This window comes from Ambystoma mexicanum, chromosome 8 (assembly GCF_040938575.1).
Source record: "Ambystoma mexicanum isolate Mex_15411 chromosome 8, UKY_AmexF1_1, whole genome shotgun sequence".
NCBI classification, from domain to species: Eukaryota; Metazoa; Chordata; class Amphibia; order Caudata; family Ambystomatidae; genus Ambystoma; species Ambystoma mexicanum.
In genome coordinates this window covers 1,478,958,880-1,478,982,572 of record NC_090929.1, presented here as the reverse complement: position 1 = coordinate 1,478,982,572, position 23,693 = coordinate 1,478,958,880, and the positions used below count along the sequence as shown (strand labels likewise).

At 42.0% G+C, this 23,693-nt stretch overlaps 1 protein-coding gene across 1 annotated transcript in view; it reads left to right on the top strand.

Moving 5' to 3' along the window:
• KAZALD1 (Kazal type serine peptidase inhibitor domain 1) overlaps positions 1-18,957 on the top strand; it is a 203,183-nt gene extending 184,226 nt beyond the window's left edge. Inside the window, exons 4-5 of the mRNA XM_069611649.1 lie at positions 12,667-12,814; positions 18,263-18,957. Of these exons, the coding sequence (XP_069467750.1) occupies positions 12,667-12,814; positions 18,263-18,354 (240 nt within the window). The 3' untranslated portion in view covers positions 18,355-18,957. The remainder of the gene's footprint in view (positions 1-12,666; positions 12,815-18,262) is intronic.
• The last annotated feature ends 4,736 nt before the right edge of the window (positions 18,958-23,693 follow it).

The following is a 23,693-nucleotide window of genomic DNA, read 5'->3' as shown; positions in this document are numbered from 1 at the left end:
GCAGAGATCTTATTTCCGGTCTGTGTGGCTCCACCTACTTGTCACTGCTGGGAAATGTGGTGTAGAGGTAAATCAAGGTCCTGATTTACCTCTAAACACAATTTGAAAATGAGGGTGATACTGTGCACACTGCGACCATGCACTGTGTATGACTCTCAAGTGCACCTAACATGGAAAAGAAGGACCATATTTAATTAATGGATGTGTGGTCCTCACAGAGTGGTGCACTGCCTACAACTGCAAGATGATTTCTGAAGAGTAAGACTTTTTTCTTCCCAAAAGTGCAAGATGGGGGAGCGTCTCTATGCCAGTATGAATGCAGGCTCCTTCAGATTCTGGGTGTATAGCTGGAGAAGGCTTATTTCCTAGTCTTTTTTCTGCAGTTCTTAGTTCTGAGCTTGGAGGTGTCTTGGCTTTGAGGGATGTGTAGGCTCCTGATATAATAATAATCATCTCTTATTTACATGGCACTTTTGCTGAAGCACTTTACATCAAACTGTTGTATATACAATTGCCCAACCAAAATGTATACTCATTCAACAACCTTGAAATGATGAGAGGCTGAACTGGCCTTGCCATTATTCAAACTTGTGACCACACGATCACACAAGGATCTCAGCTGTGAGCACCTAACCATTGCAGCTATTTTATAACTTTCTTTTGTTTGCCACCCAGGTAGGTGGAGTGATTGCATTTAATGTGAGGCACGATTGAAGTGTGAGTCAGTGTAACTATTTCAGGGCTTTGATGATGTGCCTGAATCTATTTGTGTAACAATGACCATTTCAACTGCTTGGCGTGTGGTTGTCTGGCGGTCCAGAGGGGCCACTGAAATGCCTGTCAATATGGTATTATCAAAGTCTACGCGAGAGAAAGCTAGTACCTGGACAGTGGTTTGGTAGTTCTCAATTGGAGGGAAAGACTTGATTTAGTGAAATAGTGAGAGCTGGTTCAAAGTTGCCAACAAAATTCAAAAGGACTCTAATAACCACATACACCCAATGGAATATAGCCAGATGGCCCTTCCAGTGCCAGTCAGCACTAGTTAATGCAAGGTCTCTTTTGAGTAATGCAATAGCCCTGGCAGATTGTATTTAATTGAATAAATTGGACCGTGTTTTTAATACTGAAACATGGTTTTCATCTGCTAGTTCCCCCTAATTTACAGACTAATGGGTACATCACAATATCTATAGAAGGGGAGGACTTGTTGTTTTTTTAAAATCCTGTTGGGTTTTACAAGATTTTGAGTCATTAAATTGGGATGAATTGTCCCAAATTTGTACATTTCATTGTCGTTTATCCCTAACTTGTTCACTTAAAATGGTTTTATGTTATTGCGTTCATGGCCCTGGTGGTATTTCCTTGAATACAATTGAGGAATTTCTAGCCACTAAAACCCTCAGTTATTCCAAATCTTCTTATAGTTGGAGATTTTAATATATAGGACTATTTTCCAGCTAACTCTGACTCTTTCAAATTCATTTAGTTACTTCATGCGCATAGTGTGCATCTTTGGCCTGTTCACCCTCTCATTGTCAGTGTCTTGTCTTAACTTGATTCTCTGTAGGGTCCCCGGAATCTTATTCCTGGACACATTACCGATCTCCTGGTCGGATCATTTTTCCAGGATCTTTATGATGAAAAAAGACCTCTTGTGAATTCTTGATGTTACTCTTCCTACTTGCAAGCTGTGGATTTAAATTGAAATACAGAACAAAACCCCACAGCACTGGTGCCTCCCAACTCAGAAATCACATGTGAAGAATTCTTCTTATCCAACGTGAATGAGGTGGTCAGATTATGCAACCTTATCAACCCTTTTAAGAGTAAATGACCCTAAAAGCGCACCAATAATTGGTATTTTACCTCTGGTTCAGCCGTGCAGCAGTTACCATTGGAGAAAAGAAAAACTGTGGCGTAGAAATAAAGACCACACATCCTCTCACTCAGCTGGGATGTCCCTCACAAACTATAAAATGGCAATTTCTTCAGCAAAAACCACTTATCTTTAGAAATACAATGACATTATAAATAAATTGAAAGAACTGTTTGATATTATACAACAATTTTGAAACACCAAATATAAATTGGCAGTTTTTCCCTGGATCAAAGTAGTTTTGTCTAGAAGAAAATGATTCACTCATTTTCCAACTTTATGAATAGCAGCAAGATTATTGATATAACAATGTGCCTCAACGTGCTTGCTGATATCCAGAAAGTTGAATATATTTATCCATGACTCCCATACCTCTTGTTCTTGAGGCTACCCCTATGGTAACTTTCCTAATATTAACCTTCACTTCTCACTAGCCCTGCCCGTAGACATACTCCCATTTCTGAAGTCCACTAATCACAATTATGACTATATTTCAACAAGCCTTCCTCATAGTCAGCCTCATATTCTAAGTGAATTTATTACCATATTCATCAATTCCTCCATTTCCCAAGGTAATTCCCTCCAAGCCTTGAAAGCCTCTACTCTGACACCTTTTCTGAAAAATCCACCCCTTGATCACACATTTTTAAAAATTATCACCCCATTGCTGGTCTTTTATGGCCAGCAAAGATCCTTGAGAATGTAGTTGCTCTCCAGCTGAAAAACGTTGTTGAAAAGAATCAGCTTGTTGACTCATTCCAGTACGGTTTTCGGCTTGTGTCTGGACGACATTCGGAAGTATATGGATAAAGGTATCCTTACCCTGCTGATCATGCTTGACCTTTTAGCATCTTTCAACATGGTAGATTTTGAGCTTCTACTTCCTAGGCTGACTTAAGTCACCGGCATATCCCAGAAGTCTCTAAATGAGTCACATTCTTCTTGACCGAACAGACTCAACAGGTAAAGATTTAGATCTACCATTCTGATCCAGTCCCAGTCACTTCTGGAGTTCCCCAGGGTTCTACCCTGTCACTGCTACCTTTTATTATTTGCATCCTGCATATATTTTCAAAGTTTAATCTCCAATACCAAAACATTGGTTAAATGATTCATCATGGCTTCCAATCTGTCCCACATTATTTAACCTTCCTACTATCTTCCCTCGGAAGGTAAAAAGTGTTGGATGTGCGTGGCAATTTAACTTGGATCATGACTCTCAGGCGGAGGAAATAGTACAATTTACTAATTTCCATCTCTAACTTCTCTGTCCTATTTTTTCTCTCATCCCTGTGGCAGATTGACCAGTTGTGGTTGATTACTTTGATTAATACCAAATTAGGTTACGGAAATGTTCGGCTGACAAGTATCTCTGAGAAACAACTTTCGTGGTTACAAACGACACAAAATGCGGCTGTGAGACTAGTTTACCAAGTACTGAAACTTACCTCCATCTCACAACTCTGCAGGTCTCTTCACTGGTTACTTGTTAGGCAGAGGTTCGCATTAAAGTACTCTGCCTTGGTTTTCTGTGCACATTCAACTTGATCACCCTGCCCTCTCTCTACTAGCACCATCTGCACCCCATTATGTTCATAGAGGTGACAGGCGTTTTTCAGTTTTGGGTCCCTATCAATGGAAGTTACATTCCATCGACCTCAGAAGGTTTGATTCCTATCTGGTTTTCTTGGAAAAGCTTAAACCTCATTTTTTCCACTAACTAGGGTCTTCCTTTATTTACTTCTCATACAGTGTACATTACACAGTCGAATATATCAGTAACGTCAGCAGACAGATGCCGTTTAGTCTTCTTGGTTCATCTGTTTTTTCGGTTACATGTCTTTTTACCGATTTTTTTTCACCTGCAGATATTTTCATTCAATTTTTGCACCAAATTTTTTTTCACCTAATGTAGATTAAAAAACATATTGGCCGAAAACCTGTATACTCAAACCCGTGTTTTCCGTTCTTAAAAACGCCCCCAACATTCCCAAATAATGTATTCTTCTTTTTTTACTGGGCGTCCCCCCCCAAAATCCCGTTTTAAAAAGGAAAACCTTTACCCCACCCAAACATACATACATATAATTTCCATAAAACAAAATTCAGTGAAAGATTTTTTCGATGAATACGCAGTAGGTGAAATTTTTTTCAATTAAAAGACTGTATACCCTGTTTTTCCTTGTGGGTTTGGGCCTGATATATCCAGCAAATAAAATAAAATTAAAAAGTTCAACTTAGCCTCTGTCGATGAGGAAGAGGATGGGTGGGATCTGTGAAGTTTTATTTCTGCCAGCCAAGTCTAGACGTGTTTCCGCTTACTATGGCTACCAAGAAGGAAACGTTGGGCTTGATTGGGCCTTGTTTGAGGTAGGCTCTAACGTTAGAGGCCATAGATATGGAGCTATGCCCACACAAAGGCCATGGTTTATGGCCATGTATTGCGCTAATTACACAGATGCTGCTGAAATGGCCTGCAGAGGCCCCTGTTTAGTTTGGGGATAAGAGCATTTGGCTGCAACCTTTGTTTACTGCACGAGTGGTATACACTTTGTACATGGCCTAAGGCTAAAGCTTTAATAAAACGCCCTTGTACTGGTACCTGTGACAAGTTACTGCCAGCTTATGCCCATGAACCGTCATCATGTATTCAAGAAGTGCCCCATCATAGTCCCAAGTATGTGCATCCTTAGTGCAACAACAAGCAACATAATGCCAATATCACCCATCATAAGCCCATTTGCTGCCAGCTCACAGCCAGGTTCTGCCTGCTTATGCCCTATCACGACAACAGAAATGGTGGCATATGGTCAGGTCTAACCTCCATTGTAGCCTGCATGTGCCCAGTGATTGTATCCATAATGCAAAGGTCAATCATTATATGCCGTGCCTGTGCCAGCTTGGGCCCAGGCACTCTATCTCGATGCCCAAGACCTGATTGCAGTGGTTTGCAGTCATTTGTTAATTATAGGGTTTGAAATAGTTCCTATACCGACCGAGAGAATACTCCTTGCACATCTGCACACGCACCACCACACACATCCTCCCCTTTGTGCACATCAGCACACACGTTTACATAGTTCATGAGAAGGAAACCCAGGCATTCATTATGCAAAAGTAGGAATTGAAATAATAACATTGATCGTCTGCCTCACCCTCTTTCAGCACCCAACTCCTGCGATCTCTCCTTTTCATCCCACTGGTTGCTATCTTGGGCAGGGTCACAATTCACCCCCAATCAGACAGGTTTCAGCAGTTTAAGTGGTGACTTGCGCAATATAAAACACTAGTAAAATAAAAGAACATTGCCCAGAATAATATTAGGTTCTCCGAATTTTGAGCAACACATGAATGAAGCAGAATGGCCGTCCTTTGTGGAAGAACATGTCGGATACCGTAAACCTGAAGGCCCACTCAGAACATTCCGATCGTTTTCTACAGTGAACCAAAATATGTGGGCTGCACTAAAGAAGTTGAAAAAAAGAAGTCATTTACAACTGAGAGCCATGATCACTTTATGATACTATATAGAACACATATACTTAAAGTCTAACTTCTTGGCTTTGCAGTTGCTTCTTTCACCTGGAGTGGCACTGGACTGATGACGTCATCTTCCTGGAGCCACCCATGCCTGTATGCTGTTTACACGCGTTTAATCTGCCAGTGACATGCAGTTGGTATGTGGGCGAGGCATACTTTGTTCTTTGAGCAAAAGGTGAGCATCACCTGTATTTTCGGACATGTCTACTGTTCTTATGTTAGAAACGTGCCTGCCGGGGCTCACTACTGCTTTTGACGAATGTCTCTTTTTGACGCTCTGGTTCTCGGTGGGCGGCAGTGCCTCGGGCAGGACATTCACACCAGCTAAGGATCCCTGCTGCTGCACTCCTGGGATAGTCCTTAACTCTTTCAGTGCCGTGGCGTAGGTCTATCCCTCCCCGCCATTTTTGCTCTGCTTGGCTTGACTGCAGGCCTATTTGGGCTCCTGACCAGCTAGAAACGTGCCCCCTCTCTCAGCACCAACACCTTCAGTGTGGCTCTTTCTTTCACCATGCGGTGTTGCACTCTCAGCCAGCCCGATTGTTCTATAGCAGTGTGTATTCTGGACTGGCACATCGCCATTTGCCAGGGGGAGAAATACATAGGTTTGTGATGCTATCTAATTGCCTTTTATGACATACGAGGGGGTTTAAAGACACACTCAGCCATTCAAAAGAAACAAACACACATAGGTTTTAGAAAAAGGCACACAGACAAGAAATGTCCTGGCTAAAAGATGTTTCCGCTTTGAATCTAGGCGTATTATTGTTTCTTTTTCCAAATGAGTCCCAGAAACAGTTTAAAAGCTCCCTGTAAAGTATTATGAATCAACATGAATGCACTTCACCGCTTCCGGTGCACTGTAGATGTCTTAATTCTTAATCCTATTATTCAGGTGGTTTGAATAAAAAAGCCCTAAGCTTTCTTCGGAGTAGTCTCTGCTGACGAGAATCTGCTACTTTAGTTTAGCTCACTGGTCCCTGTATTGTATTGCATGTATTTACAAGCTTAGGCGTCTGTACCTGGGCCAGATTCCAAATCCACGCAGACAACCAGATGAGTGTGTCTCATAAAGGCACACTTTGACAGCTCTCTCTTCTGTCTAGTGAGCACTCAACTTTCACTCCACTCCTCTTCCCCCCTCCCACGCTCTCAACTGTATCTAACCTCCAAAAATATGCAAGAAAGAAATCCCCCACCAGGGGATTGCAGGCGTCTTAGCTCGCTAGTATCTTAATGGCGAATTACAAGTACACAAAGCAGTGACAAAGCCAATCGTTATGACAAGAGCTAGTATGTCAAGCGTGTGCTGGTACTGGTTTATTGTATCAGACAACAGGGCCAGGCCTGTCCGAGCATGCTTTGTACGTTCTTATTCAAAGTAGAACATGACAAAAAATGAGGCATAGTTGTCCATACTGGTAATAAATAATTAAATGCCATCATACAAATAAGTATGCAACTTTGACTATTATCTTCATACATGCTGGCATGCAATCTAGCATCTCACTTCGCCCTTCCTAAGCACGCTGGATGTGCCCTGTAGGGCAGTATTAGAAGATACAGCGGTCTATATTCTCCTGTCTAGAAACTTACCAGATCCCACAATGGCCAGCGACCAGGGCTTCGGTGTGTGCACTGTCTCCATTGCCAAAATGAGCCAAAAAGACTGTAAGCCACTGGCCATGGCCTACGGACATGTCCACTGCCCTCATTGGGCTAAATAGGCAGAAAGACTGTGGCCATGGCTAGTGGATTAGGCTTTCACCCGAGGCCCATATCTCCCTTACAATAAAATTATTAAATCCCATTGGCCACGGACACTGTACGAATGTTGGTCCCCTGCATGTTGTAGCATACATTTGGAAAGGGGTTCTTTTGGATCCTCCCTTAGTACCTATGCAAATTAACCGTGAAGCTACTTCAAGTTTACTGAAAAAATGGCTTGCAACAATAAAAACACAAAATGGTGGTTTAAAGTCTTCGCCCTCCCCAATGCAACTCTCCTTGTGTCCCCTTCCTCATGTCTAGCCCCTGAGTATAAATCCTCATTTATCTTGCCCTAATACCCCCTTCTCTTGTCAGGTCATGTGACACATTTTTTTCGAGCACAGCTTGTAATACTTCCGTGGCATTCCCCCAGTAAGAAGAACATTGTCTGAAATTAATGGGCTCCCAGCCCATCCCTAACTCTTCCAATAGACGCGTGGATCTCTTTCCTCCTCGCCACCTCTACCCTTGTATGGAATATCCCCTTTCCCTCCTCAAATCTCGATTTGAGCGCTTTTCTTTTTCGGTTTCCCGCATCATTCCCCAGTAATCACTTGCATCAGGCAAAGAAATTGGCGGATCAACCTCCCAGCACCCTCACCTGACTCCTCCCAATCCAACTTTTTGTTGTCAGTTACGTCCTGTTTTTTTGTGCGCTCTGACGGCTACGGGCATGTAGCGCTCTATAAAAATGAAAATAAATACATATATCTGAAAAAACACCCCTTTCTCTGTCGAATGTTTAAAAAACTACTGAACAGATTTAAGAGTAAACCAAAAAAAATAAATATCTGCAATGCATTGCGCCCAACTTGTATCTTATTTGGTGCAAGCCTGTCCAGGAGATTTCACGCTGGAGTTGTTTAATAGAAGCACCCACCTCTCTAAGGGAAAATGAATGGGAACAACTTTTTTTTGTCTTCTTAATAACATTTGAACCATTTCACAATTTCCCCCAAAATGTCCATTTTCTATGGACCTGGGCCAGACAAATCCTTTGAAAAATGTCATCCAAAGTGAAAATATATAGTTAAGTGACTGTTACCTTGAAACAGTTCATCACAACAAAACCCATGAAATTCAGCAGGTTCTAGAAGTGATACCATTAACTGGGGGTCTGCCTTGATGTTCAGCCCATGAGCAAATACATGATATCACAGATGCGATCAGCAAAGACATAAACAAGACATTAAGTAAGACATCAACAGCGGGCTCCGAATTAAGGTTGTTGGTACTTACAAAACTGCACAGGTTTCAAGCATTTTGTTGTCATTTATTGTTTCATCTTAACTGTCTCTCAACTTACGTTTTGTGACTGAATTTCAAAGGTTTTGTTAGTCTAGCTCTTACTGCAACCATGATGGTAAATAGCCATGGAATGCAGCCATGAACACTAGACACCTTGCTAGTGGCCATGGCATTCAGCTGTGCCCAGGCCACTATACACCAATTAGGGTGAAAGACCATGACCCACTGTCCATGGCCTTCAGCTGTTGTTCACAGCCTGCAGACATGGCCACGTTAGTAGTAATTAACTGGCTATGGACATGTCCCCTGCAAGTTTGCACCAATTTGGGTGACAACCCTTCAGAAGGAATTAACCATGTCCCTCTGGGAATGGCCTTCCATTGTGGACCCTGCCACTTTGCATCATTTTGGGAAAAAGACCTTGGTCCACAGACCATGGCTTTCCATGGCAGTCCTTTGTGACTTTCAACCAATTACAGAAGAACGCTATACCCTGCAACTCTACATGTGCATTGCTCCTCCTTTTGTAGTCTCCCCCAACTTCCCCCTATAGACAAAGAACACCCTGACCCTCTCTTCATATAATTATCCACGGTTTCTTCCCATGATGCACTTCATCATATTTGACAGAAAAGAGGGTGCCTTTGGCTATGCCCACTGAATATGATGCACCAATATGTTTCTTTCTGGACCCACTTGCCATGGCCTTCGGCTGTGGCCACTATACATGGTGCACCAATAATGATTTTCCCATAGACATCTTGCTCCTGCCTAGTAGTTGTGATTGCTGCAAGTCTAAAAAAAAACTTTTCCACTCACGATTACTGTGATACTTTTCCAGAAATCCTTCCCTAGTATTATGAATCTCGGCGCAGCGTAGAAGTGGGCAGATTCCTGCGATAATGGAAAAAACGCTAGAAAATTAAAAGATTTCCCATCCTCACAGGCACACATCATGTGGACCGCGCCACTTTTCTTGCCCCCCACAATCCCATCAATTGCTTTTTACCTCACTGAATCTCTCACATTAACACTACTACTCTTCAATTCCTGTGACACCATTTTTTCCCCAGCCCACTCCTAAATCCTTACCTTCACATGGTGTCCGCTTTTCCCCTCTCCACCTCTAGCCTGAAATGATTGCAAACTTTTTCCTCCTTGAAATTATATTTTTAGCACATTTCATGTTGGGCTTCCCCCAGTATTATTCTGGGAATCACTCACATTGAACCAAAAACAATGTATGATTTTCATTTTTGAAAAGCCTCTCTCTTTCAGGGATTTTATGGTTGCCCTGTAAAAAAAAAATGTAAAAAGAAATGTGCCAGTTATGGTAAGCTAGGCAACTAATACTTGCTCCATCGCCATGTACTGCTAAAACTAACACCCAGGACATCAAAGATGACATCACAAATGGCATTACTGATGACATCAAATATCCAGGGCGGGTGTTTTTGTTCAGTGACAGCGGGAATTTTAAGCAGAGGACTTCATCTGGTCATACTGCATTGAAAACATAATACACATACTCTAAAGGTGTTATATATGTAGAACGTAATCGTGTTCTATGAATGTAAGGTATTGTCCTTAGGTTTTGACCTGAGCTCATGGTGCACATACATGGGACAATAAGCAGGTCCCACACAGACAATTCATTTTTTACACATGATGATGAACTCGAATCTTAGTGTCATTTTCTGGTCATGTTGTTTGTTTGGACCTTACTAGAGTTTCCTTGAATGTGCCTCCGATTTGTATGCAGTGATGTTCTCCACATCTATTATTTGTACTAAAACATGTGTGTAGTAATTATTGTATTGTTAGCTGTTAATTCTAAGTTTAACATAAGTTAGGATTCTCAGAGGATTGGATACATGATTCTACTGGCCAATACTACCAGATTAAAAATACTCTACTTCCAGGTCCATGTGCATGCAGTATTAGATTGCTGTATTAACAACACTACTTCAGAACATTTCTGTTTCAATAAGTATATTTTGTGCTACATGGAGTAGTTCATGAGAGGTCTCACGATCACCCTTCATATGTTGCTAGCAACATTCAAAACAGAACATCTTGTAGTGATTTTCCATCAGAATCTATGCCATCAGTGATGCCCTGGTTGTTAGTCTAAATAACAAGGGGGGTCCTGGGAGACTCTCTGCCAGACATTAGTCCTGGTTACAAGAGCCTTACCCAGAGTCTTTAGCTCACCATCTTTCACAGAGGAGAAATATCCCAAACATATCAATCTTTGTCCTGCCCTGGGGCAGTCTAGCACCGAAATGCTAGGCAATTCTCCTCTGAACAAGAGTACCAACAGCAACTCCAGACATGTGTTTCGGTCTGGTTGAACCTCATCAGTAGGGTGTAGCTGTGCCTCTCTAATAATAGTGCGCAAGGGGTCCACGTCTGGATTCCCCTAGTAACTTAGGGTGAGACCCAAAGTTACTCGAAATATGCAAAGGACAAGGGGGGGCTCCTGGAAGACTCTCTACCAGACATTAGTCCTGGTTACAAGAGCCTTACCCAGAGGCTTTAGCTCACAATCTTTCACAGAGGAGAAATATCCCAAACATATCAATCTTTGTCCTGCCCTGGGGCAGTCCAGCCCTGAAATGCTAGGCAATTCTCCTCTGAACAAGAGTACCAACAGCAACCCCAGACACATGTTTCGGTCTGGTTGAACCTCATCAGTAGGGTGTAGCTGTCCCTCTCTAAGACTAATGAGCAAGGGGTCCACGTCTGGATTCCCCTAGTAACTTAGGGTGAGGCCCAAAGTTACTTGAAATATGCAAATAACAAGGGGGGTCCTGGTAGACTCTCTGCCAGACATTAGTCCTGGTTACAAGAGCCTTACCCAGAGTCTTTAGCTCACCATCTTTCACAGAGGAGAAATATCCCAAACATATAAATCTTTGTCCTGCCCTTGGGCAGTCCAGCACCGAAATGCTAGGCTATTCTCCTCTGAACAAGAGTACCAACAGCATCCCCAGACACGTGTTTCAGGCTGGTTGAACCTCATCAGTAGGGTATAGCTGTGCCTCTCTAAGGATAGTGAGCAAGGGGTCCACGTCTGGATTCCCCTAGTAACTTAGGGTGAGGCCCAAAGTTACTCGAAATATGAAAATAACAAGCGGGGTTCTGGGAGACTCTCTGCCAGACATTAGTCCTGGTTACAAGCGCCTTACCCAGAGTCTTTAGCTCACTATCTTTCACAGAGGAGAAATATCCCAAACATATCAGTCTTTGTCCTGCCCTGGGCAGTCCAGCACCAAAATGCTAGGTAATTCTCCTCTGAACAAGAGTACCAACAGCAACCCCAGACACGTGTTTCGGTCTGGTTGCACCTCATCAGTAGGGTGTAGCTGTGCCTCTCTAACAATAGTGGGCAAGGGGTCCACGTCTGTATTCCCCTAGTAATTTAGGGTGAGACCCAAAGTTACCTGAAATATGCAAATAACAAGGGGGGTCCTGAAGTCTTTAGCTCACTATCTTTCACAGAGGAGAAATAGCCCAGGACAGGACAAAGACTGATATGATTGGGATATTTCTCCTCTGTGAAAGATAGTGAGCTAAAGACTCTGGGTAAGGCTCTTGTAACCAGGACCCATGTCTGGCAGATGTTTATGATGTCTGTAAAGGTTACGCGGCTCCCTGATTGGCTCAGAGGCATTCATGGACACCGAACAAGGAAGTAAGTCCACAGTCTGGACAGACATATCACTCATTTGTTGTACGTACGTTTTGGGAATTTAAAAAAAAATCTACTGGATGTATTACCACCAAATTTGCAAAAGCATGCCTTCAGGAATAGGCTGCCACTCCTCACATAAATTTGATGCAAATCCATCCACCGGTTTGGGCTTTAGCCGCTAGCAAAACATTTTCCATTCATGTTTATATGGATTTTAAAGGTTTATGGGAACCCTATATAATTTTGCCACCCTTTAATGAAATTGTACAACACTTGGCAACATAATTCAGAGGGGGCTGTAAAAATGTTTGCAAAGTTCTGTGAGGATTCATTGAATGGTGCCAAAGATATAAACTGCCCCAAAACTGCTTCTCCTATGGGTTGTGCAACTTAACTATAACTACAGGGTTGCTCCCACAGACCCTATGTAAATAGATATATGTATTTATATTAAGTTTCCTATATATGCAAATTTAATGTCTACAAAGCTTTGTTGTGTATGGCAGTATTAACTGAGACATCTGTTCCCCAGTTCAGAGGAGGCCCGCAGAAATATGAAGTGAGTGGATGGTTACAGATTCAAGCCGTCCGGATCACTGATGAAGGAACCTACCATTGCTTTGCTAGGAACAAGGTGGGAGAGGTCACAGCTACTGCAAGCCTTACAGTGCTCACTCCAGGTGAGAAGAATGTTTATTATTAAAGAGTTCTGCTCACGTTGAAACAGTATATGTACATAAATATGTGTTTAATAAATCCCAGAAACAAGGCAATGAGAAGCAGATATTTACCCCCAAGCACTTGTGCAAAGTAGTGTTGCAATACCTTAGCAGTACACATGCCAGCTTGTTTCACAAGCCCATTGCCATATTGGAATAATCATGGAGAGGTTTATGAGTTGAGAATGTACTGATCATTCGAGGTATTATGGCAACAGCTTTGCTAAAGTGTAAGCCTATACAGTCTTCGAAAAATTGATTGACATACCATAAGGTTGACAGAAAAGGCATGCAGTTAATAGGTATATATGTTTTAGTTATGGATTACAGCCATGAGTCAAATAGAGAACATTGAAAAGGATGATTTCGGTTTATAATAAGGTTTTTTTTCAGAACCGAAGAATCTTCCTGTAATTTTAGAACAGAAAATGCCTACTTCTACTCAAGTACTTTTTTTCAATCATACACCCTCCTTTGATTCTTCCTTAGCAATTTAACATGTGCATCTGAGGCTTTACGATCCCAAGAGCGCAACCACAAGCATCTATGTAGATGTATACTGATCTTTGAGATATTGACCAAACATGTGAAGCACACTGTGCATGTAGCTAATCACTTACAACTATGTGTGCATAAGAAAGAATGGACGACAACTTAAAGCGAGATCTTTTCTCCTAAAATGAACAAAGGGACTGGTCAAGGTTTGCTGTTTAATTGATTTGCCCAGATCTGAGAGAAGGTAAAAGGTCTGTTTAACAATGCATTATGCATCAAAATCTCACTCGATTGGCACATGCACAGTGTGAAATCTCTGTTGTTGAAAGAAATTTGTTTCCAGAGGTAAAAATACACTAAATATGGAATTGAATCTACAGAATTTGCTGGATGTTGCTCTTTTCTGTTTGATTTGACTCGATTTCATTTGAGTAAAGGTGGTATAAGTCTCATATCACATACAATCAGCAGACTTAATGTCCTCTATGCACTAAATACAGAACAAATATGTTGGCCATTTGCAAAAAAGGAAAGATGTTTCATCCCATTCATAGTAACCATGCACACACAAACATATTATTTTCTTTGCATTCAATATTTCACTAAATAGATCATGCAATCGATGATTTAGTGTTTATGATATCCTTCCACGGTACATCGTAAAAAGTGTTCCTGTTTTCCTCAAATTGTTTGCACGTGTACATGTCATTAAGCTAGGCCTATGAGCTCAAATGGAGACAAAATAGAAAATCAGGTCCCTAACGAGGCATTATTGAGAGTTATTTCCTGCATCTTTATCTTTAGAAGGTATTGGCGGAAAATGACTTTACTTCATGCCACTCTGACCATTCCTATAAAAACAGAAAGTCATATGTGTGAGTTTGGAGTTGTTATTTCTGGGTTACATCTTCCTCAGATTCATACGTTTTAATAAGATATGGATTCTGACATACAGCATGCTCAGAAAAACATACTGGGCCTCATTATGACCCCGGCAGCAGCTGTGACGGTAAAAACAGCACGGCTGCCGCCGGAGTCCATTTTCTTCTGGCACTCGGGAATGGGGGCTTACCAGGACATTACAGCCCCAGCGGTCCCGGTAATTCTCCATTGCCGGGCGCCATAAAAAATGACTCCCCATTCCCATTTGAGTCCGATTGGACTCAATGGGAATGGAGAGGACGGATGCACCGGCACTGTGTGCAACAGTGCCGGTGCATCCGTCAAGGTCTGCAAACGGGTGCCGTTCTGCCCGCCAGGTCAGTCCTGGCGGGCTGAAAGGCACACGCTCTCAGAACTCGGAGTATACCGGTCGGATAACAACAGTACCAGTAGCTTACCAGCACCGCTGTTACCGGACCGGCATACTTATAATGAAGCCCACTGTCTCCTGATGCATATAATACATACATTAACTCATTGATAAAAAATGTCTGCATCTGATACAGTTTTTGCAGATACGGACACTTAGGGCCTGATTCATGGAATTTTTAGTGCGGTGCAAGTGACTTTGCACTGCCAACAAGCACTATGATTCACAGAGCGATGCAAAGTGTATTTGTGCAGTGCAAGGTGACTTTGCACCAGTGCAAAGTGACTTTACACCATGATACAAATTCCACTAATCGGCCTTTAGAACTCCACTTGAACAAATTCGTATTATCCACTTAATAAAACATCCATGCTCTATTGTACTTGCCATAGTGCACTACACATCACCAACAAAGTAACAATACCTATGGTTCACTGAAGGTGATACAAAGCAAATGCACTTAATTACTCATTCTCCTGGCATGGGTATGGCAGAACCCACTGATTGGAAGACTCAATGAGTTAATATTCTACAGTGTTACTTTACATAATCCCAGTAATATGTTTTCCACAGCATCTACCCCTACTTTTCAATAAAACACATTGTTCATTGATTTTGGAAATGATGTGAAAATCTGCAAAGAAAGCAATCTGCATTATGCATGTTTCAATATTCGATGTGAATGTAATTAGCACCACTTACCCCTGACACAAAAATATGGTCAATGATGGGGGTCGCTTTTTATTGAGGAATGCATGAAGGGGTACAGCAGAAACTCCCCCGCCCAATATCATTGGTGTCTTCCTGGGTGAAATCCCCCTTGGAGTACTAAATAACAACTCATACAAGGGATTATAATGTCGTTCATAGAGGAATTACATACAGGTAAAAATAAACACACACGGCAAGCCTAACGCATTTTTGGATAAAAATGCATAAATGTCCCTTAGGGTAGTTTAGAGAAAGAAGAAAGTCAACATCACATAGTGAATGTCCTGTAAATGTAAAATGTCAGTCAACATAAAAATATGAGTAAACTGTTTACCCTTAGTGCATGTGTCAGCTGTGGTGAATTTTTAGGTTTTAAGATTAACAAGGGGTTGCTTACCCTTCTGTGAATTGCTAACCAGATATGCAGAACCATTCCCAGGGGCAACATGGCTGCCATAATACTAATTTAGCATTTATATAGCACTACAAACCCTCAGGCATCTGAGCGCTGCTTATTACTACCCACGGTGTGTGGTGCTCATTTATCGACCTCGGAATGATGAAAGGCTGAGTTTGGCCCTGGAGGGATTCGAACCTGCGTTAGCAAGCTCTCCCACAGATGTCAAAGCAAGCGTTCTACTCGCTGTGCTATAGGACTAACATGTTATATAACTCAGCTTTTATACTACACCATAGTTGTTTTACAGCACAGAGAGGGAGGATCTGGAAAGACAATAGGAGAGGAAGCGTGAAGGGGGAGTAGATTTTAGACAGACATGAGCAATGTATACCTTCCAGTGGGTGGGGTGAGTGAGAGAATGTAGTTTGCGATAATTTGAAGTCTCGTTGCATCCATGCAGAAAGATTGGGGAATACAGGTGATCAGAAAAAGGTCTCAGTCATAATGTTCCTGAGAGAGAGGGAATTGCCCATGAGCAGATTTTCTAGTACTTTCAAGAAGTACTGAGTCTCGGGAGGATATCTCAGGGGCAACGTGCTCGCCATGGAAGCAAGACGACACCGAGCAACATGGGTTCGATCCCCCAGTTCGCGCTTAGAAACCTCTGGGTATTAAGCTCGTTATAAATAACCTATCATATCATATACTGAAATTATTCAAAGCCAGAGATACCATCACGGCTGGCCTACCAGCCAGTTGATTTGTAACCATTCCAGGATACTGTCAAGTTGGCACTGTTTCTTCTTTCTCTTGTTATGAGTCTGTCTTCATTCTGGATCCTGACTCTTTACTGCATCAAAATGGCTGTGTTGTCTGCACTCAGGCAGCCTCTTCTCATTCTTGTTTGGCTTTTTCTTCTCCACCTTATTCTCACTTCGTCTGCAAGGCTACCAGTGCTCTATGTTTAACTAGTCCCAATATTTCCCGTGGTGCCCTTGTTTTCAATTGCATATTCTCTACAGCTATGCTGCCTCACAGCTATGCAGCCTCTCCCAAAGCTGTATTTTCATATTTTCTAACGAAGGCCCTCTCATTGGTGACCCTGTCCCCCTCACCCATATATCCTCTCTCTACCCAGGCCTGTGCCACTAAATAAAGATTCCATCTCTCACTTCCTGCATTTTAATACATAACCACCCGTCTCCATTATTATGTGTCACACACCTTTACTGACCCTTCTGTGGCCTGTAGTATCTATCTTTATTATAATGTCCTCTTGCTGTCATATGAAGCACCATTGCTCCAGATCCATTAAGCTTGACTGCACCCGCAGCTAATGCCTCGACTGCTGATTCATCCGAATGCTCTCTCTGACAACTGGCCTACTCAGTACAACTTACATTCTGTACAGGTACCTTGCATTATAACTCGGTTCAGTAAGTGTCTATGGATCCCCTGAAATCCTGCATCTGGATCTCCCATAGTGCCCCAAATCTGTTAGACTATTAAATATTATTTTGTCAAAGTATACGCTGTTACTCTGAGCTCTTCAGACTTACACTAAAATAAGATTCATACAGTCATGTCTTCAATAAAGTAGTTGAAAACTAATGTTTCACTATTAATTTACAACACTGGCTTTATAAATAGCTAGCGTAATCAAAGACCCATGATCTAAGAAGGGAATTGTTCACTCAAGTTTATGTTTGTTTTATTTTTTTAGGGTGCACTGCAAAACGAAATAGTTCCCAAACTCTAGCACTTTGGGGAGAATAAATAGGGTTTTTTATATTCCATGTTGGCCTGTCTTTGGGTGCCAAAGGGTGAAGGATAATGTAGCCTGATTATAGGGAGTGTTACTAATTCCCCTTGTGTAGGAGGTTAGTGAATGAGTGATTAAGGAATATTTAACATCTTCTACAAAATGTTAGAGGAAGCAGGCACCGTAGTGATGGAGGACTGTCGCACATGTCTTTTAAAGGGCGCAAATCTGGGGGGTGTTAAAAGAGTGGCATATTTAGACCTGCCATACATTGTGCAAGAAATGGCCAGAGTGGAGACTCTTTGGAAAAGGGTTACAGAACCGTGAACCAATGCTGGTAAAGAATCGTTCGCCTTTGTGTTGTGTAGAGGGATCATGGGATGGACACATTTGAGAAGGTGGGATGTGCCTGCGATGTATTTTGGAATGAGGATGTCAATCCCTTTGTAGAGCAGGTTGAGTTCTTGGAATGATGCTCATGGAAAGAACTTTGCTTTGTTTGCTTGTTTTTTAATTTTTTTTTTATAAAGTTCACCAATCCCATTGGTACAACTCCAAGGTGCTTAGATCAAAGGCACACATCGTGCAGTAACAGGAAGAAATAGACTAAACCTAACCAAAATCATTAGACAAACAAACAGACACATGCAGGAGAAGTCAATGAAAAGTGAAAGCAGCTCAGGTAATGTGTGCTCAATAACTAAGATGTTCTTTTATGTTCTGCCACAGATCAGCTCAACACGACAGCACTATCTTTACCAAAGCCTCGGCATGAAATATACGATGATGAAGAAGGCGAGGACTCAGATGACTATTACTAACACGTATAACACTGGCCCATCACCACACACTTTATCCAGATTTCAGAAGCAACGTGATCCAATCAGCATCAGCTACACTCAGAAAATGGACAGACATGTTTACATCTCATAAAGTCTTCATGGAGATGAAGCGAGGACGCTGTGAGAATGTAATGTAAAACATTAAAAACTACTGCCACATTCCCAACATCCTCCTACAACTGTGGTTAATTCAGTGTGTCATTTGTTTAGCCCTCACATTATTTAGAGAGAAGACAAAGAGGACACAAGGTAGACACATTTTTAGGTTTGAAAGCCAAAGGGAATTTCAGATTCCAAATGCTACTCTCTAAAAACCTGGTACTTGTTGTCAAGGGGACCCTTCTCAAGTAATTTATTGACTTCATCAACGCCTTTGTTTATAGACATACATTTGCTTGCAATGCTTGTGTAAATGCTTTCTGTTGTTTCTTTCTAAATACCCTTTAAAAATAATGTGTAAACATTCTTTGGTACTGCAAAATGATGTAAGCTTCCATTAGGTACTGTACTAAATTTACAAAAATGATATCAAATTATCCACATGTAATGTTTTGTAAAATAAACCCATGTTATTCTCTTGTACTTACCTGTCATATGTTTGTCATGCAGCAGTAAAACAACGAGATAACTTTGGCAACAAGGATAGCTGTGACCTCCACTGAGAGGTCCCTACACCTTTTATGGTCCTCATTACACATCACTTACAGGGCACACATTAACCAGGCATCACACCCCAACTCTGAACCTGTCACCCACGTGCTGCCAGCCACATTTAAGCCTCTTAGTTGAAGCACTATTTTTAAAGGCTACTTGGCCAGGCCAGCACAGCCCCAGACTCTGGCTAACCCCACCAACATGCTAGCCTCAGCGGATTTCCATTTGTTTCCCCATTTTACGATCAGCATCCTCTTTCATCTTTCACTTCCCCTTTCACATCTTTTCGGGCATTTATGTTTCCCCTCCCCACATTTTTCAAGCCCATTATCACAATCCCTAAATGAAAACCACACTAACAACATCTTACTTTGAGTGGACCATACCCAGTCCCCATAAACTCAACATCCCTAGTCCATGCGAACATCTAGCAAGTCAGCCTATGAAAACAACACCCGCTCTACTTGGCACTCTCATTCTACCTATGATAACCTGTGCAAAGAATAACACCTTTGTCACCCTGAATGAGTATATGCATGCAAGGTCATTTACTGGAGACTGGGTAGGATACCATGGGTGTCTTCTGATCAAGATGAAAGCCTGGCTATATCACAAGCAGGTTGTGGGTGTGTGCCAAGGGTCTGAAAATGCTGGGATGAGTGCAATGTGGGTGGAGCTAAAGTGGGTGGTAGGCTGTGCAATGAAGGTACCAGAAGGAAGGATTTGCTGTAGGTGTATAGGAGGCTGACAACTGTTTAAACTATGGTGATGGACGCAGAAGGAAAACCTGATTAAGACAGAGCCATTGAGAGATGAAGTTGATAACTGCCCATTATCAGGTAGGAATGTTAATACTCTGAGTCCTTCTTTGGTGGCTCCTTCTTGTTTTCACCTTCTTTAACTGGGGGATGACAACTGGCATGGCCCTGGTGTGACAGATCAACTGACATGGTCCTTACTGTATCAGAATGTTGACCCTGCCATTAGGGTGACACAGGAAGTGTTATCATTCTGTGTGGCGCAGGAGGCACTGATGGTTTGTGGCATTCCAGAGGACTGGATTTAAACAATGTTGATTTTCAGATGTACTGACTGCAAAGGGATAAGGACCCATATTCTCGTATCATTAAACCTCTTCTTTCAGCCATTCATACATGCACATCTCACTATCATAAACCCTCTTCCACATTGAACTTTACTAGTTAACTTGGTTATTTAATCACTCATTATTCTTGTTTTTTGTATGTTTTGTTTTATTGGTTAAAAATCAATTCAACCTTTAACAACATTACAGATATACGTAATCAATCAAGATATTATACAGAAAGAAAAAAGGATAAAAAAGACACAGCATAAAAAATCATATATAAACTAACTAAAAATTGAACTTAAAATATAATACCTAATCATTATTACGAATCATGTTCAATCACAGTAGAATCAAACAAAGAAGCAACCACAGTAAATAAGTATTGTTGATCCTGCTCAACAATAATTCCACATATGATCCATTGATAAAAAATAATCTACGAGAAACTTTTTGCCCTCATAAAAACGCAAACAGGGCAATAAAGAGAACTTGCTAAATTTTGAATCCACCCTTTGAAGTTGATTCACCAATTTAGTGGCCTTGGTGTACAGCCTTGATTGAATAGAAGTTAAATAGGGTCTGGAATTTATCATAAAGCCAAGAAAAACAAAAGAGTCAATCCTTTCCAATACCTCTGCTTCAACATACCAATTGAATGGAACTCGTTTCCGAGAACTTGATATTTGCATTACCTCTAATTTTGCAGAATTGATGGACAATGAATTGGCGGTAACAAAGGCAGAAAAGCCATTCAACACACACTGGAGACCAGGGTATTATCAAAGATTAGAAAGTAATCTGCATAACCCATCCATAAGGGCCTTAGAACACATACTTTTAGAGTTTCCAAAGCCTCAGACTGCAAGTATTGTTCTAGCTCTGCCATAAACAATTTATAGAGGCAGGGGGCTAAAACTCAGTCCTGCCTCACTCCTCTGTGAGTTCTTATTGAGCGCGACAGAGTGCCTTGTTGGTTTAGGCTAACTTGTATAGTCGAGTGGCCATGGAAAGTGACTATCAATCTTAGGAGACCTGGGGGACTACCCCACTGCTGTTGCTTATGCCACAGCAATGCCCAGTCCACTGCATCGAATGCAGCAGCGAGGTCAATTGAGGCGAAATACAATGGGTTACTCCATTTTGACCAAGGCTGATACCGAATGCATTTGAGTATCATACCATTCAATTGGGTAGCCCTCCCCTTCCGAATCCTGTTTGCCATTTGAATACTATCCCAGGACTCAAGATGTTCCAACAGTAGACAGGAGACAATTTTTGAGTCTGCGTCAAGAATAGCTATTGGGCGGTAATTACTTTGGTTAGCTCTCTCTCCCCTCTTATATATAGGTATAATATGGGCCCTATCCTAAGTAGGTGGGAATTGCTCTGACTTCATAAAATCTGAGAATAGAATATAGAGGATATCTGCACGTTTGATGGATTTGTTTTAAAGAGTTGGTTTGAGAGCCCATTCGGGCCCGGGGCCCATGAGTTTCTGATTCTCACAATTAAGTCCATTAATTTGGACTGAGTAGGGCCTATATCAAACTGCGGGCCATAATGATCCACCCCACTTGTCCCAGCAGAAGCACACTGTTGTGCTCTGTTGATGCAGGGCATAGAGTGTTTCAAAGTGCTGTACCCAGGCCTCCTCTACAGCATTAACAAGCCTGCCACCTTGAGTATTTCCCATAGCGTTGATCAGGGACCAGAACATTGTTGAATTACTATGAACCAATGCCACTAGCTTTGTTTCACAGTTCAATTGGAGGCAATGGGCTCTCGATGAACGTTACCAGTTTTTATATCCTTGATTTGCTTTCTTCATATTCACCTCTTTAGAGAGCCCAGATAAACAAGAGTTATTTTTAACCCACCTGAGTGTGCATCTCAGTATTCTTCTTCTTTTGACCACCTCCATATTATATGTGTGTGATTGGGGAGAAGAGTGCAGCTTCCTGTTTCCCTTCTTCGAGATATTAGGGGAAATTGCTTCTTCCACAAAGCTCTCAAAATTCTCAACCTAGAATTCCGTCTGCATTCCGTATGTAGATATCACTGCAGTCACCTTGAGAAGTGTTTCAGTGACTCTAGTTAACATATGCGGTGCCCTGATTAATCGGGATAACTGCCCTCCACCCCAAATTTGTAGCAATGCTGCCTTTAGCAATTTCAAATGACTCGAAGTAAGTTATCAGCAAAGAATGGTCACTGAGCTCCGTTTTTTCCACTTCAAAACGGGAACAATTGTCCATCAACCAATGCCCCACAAAAACATAATCTAAAGTGGAGGAGCTCAACCCATTGGTTGAGGTTGCTGATGGGGGAATATCCCATTTTACCATCCCATTCAGTGTTTGGAGCCCCATACCTGTAAAGCAGCTACACTCTTCCATTCTTTGTTTTTAAACCCTTGATTCGTGAACCTATTTCATTCAGATCCAGCACCGAAACACAGTCTGAGTTTAGATCACCTGAAACCAAAACATGCCCGGGTGGTGTAATGCTATAACAATCCGCACACGTGTGGAGATAAATTCAACCACTTCCAGTATGGCTCCCATACCCTGATGCCAATAAACATTGATCATCAAAACGTCCGATATCAGGTTGGAGACTAACCTAATATGGGTAGCTAGTATACCAGACATAATTTCAAAGGATGTCCTTTTTAGCGGATAAAGTTTCACTAGGGTCAATAGAGCACTATAAAGGATGACCACTGTCACCCTGTCGAGCCACCTGACCTTATATCCATCAAAAGACTGCTGTGACTTAAGCCAGATTTCCTACAGGTTTATAACTGTATGGTGTCTTAATATGTGAGCCAAAGATACATTGTTAAACAGGTGGGTGTGCTCCTAAATGAGGCTACTGAAAAGCATTCTGATTTCCCATTTGGGAGTTCAGACTGATAGGACTATATGGGAATGGGGACTTATAATTTGTCGGCGCCTGACGTCAAGGGCCGCCAGACTCGTAATCAGCCGGTGGCACCGGGAAGGCAGGCACCGGTAAAATATTACGGGTTCAGTGGCAACCCGGCGGTAGCACTGGCAGTGTTACCTGTGGACCCATAATGAGGCCCAATATGTTTGATCGATTTAGGACTGAGGAGCGAGTTTTTAGAATCATGCCTTCAATTAACACAGTTAAGTTTTCTTCCTGCCTTTTAGGCTGATTTGTGCGGTGTGAATTGCGTAGGCCCAGAGGACCCTGCTGACAACGGGCCTGTGTAGCTGTCTCCATCGTATTTTTAGCCTCTTTGTGTAATTCTTGGTCTTAGGTCAGCAGATGACACCGCCCTTTGGGCAAAGCATAGTTGCTGCTCTGAAGAATTAGGCAATGTTGATATTCCCACTCATTATTCACAATCATCTATTGTTCATATTTCAAAACCGCTACTGTGACGTCCATGCGCCAGCCAAAATCATTAGCCAACCTTTCATTCCTCACTAGCAACTGTAGCTTCCTCTCCTTCCCAAACCTTTTGACAGACTACTCTCTTCAGGTTTCCCTACAGCAGCACTTCAAAAGAGCATGTGCTGGGGGCGTGGCCTGGCATGTGACATGA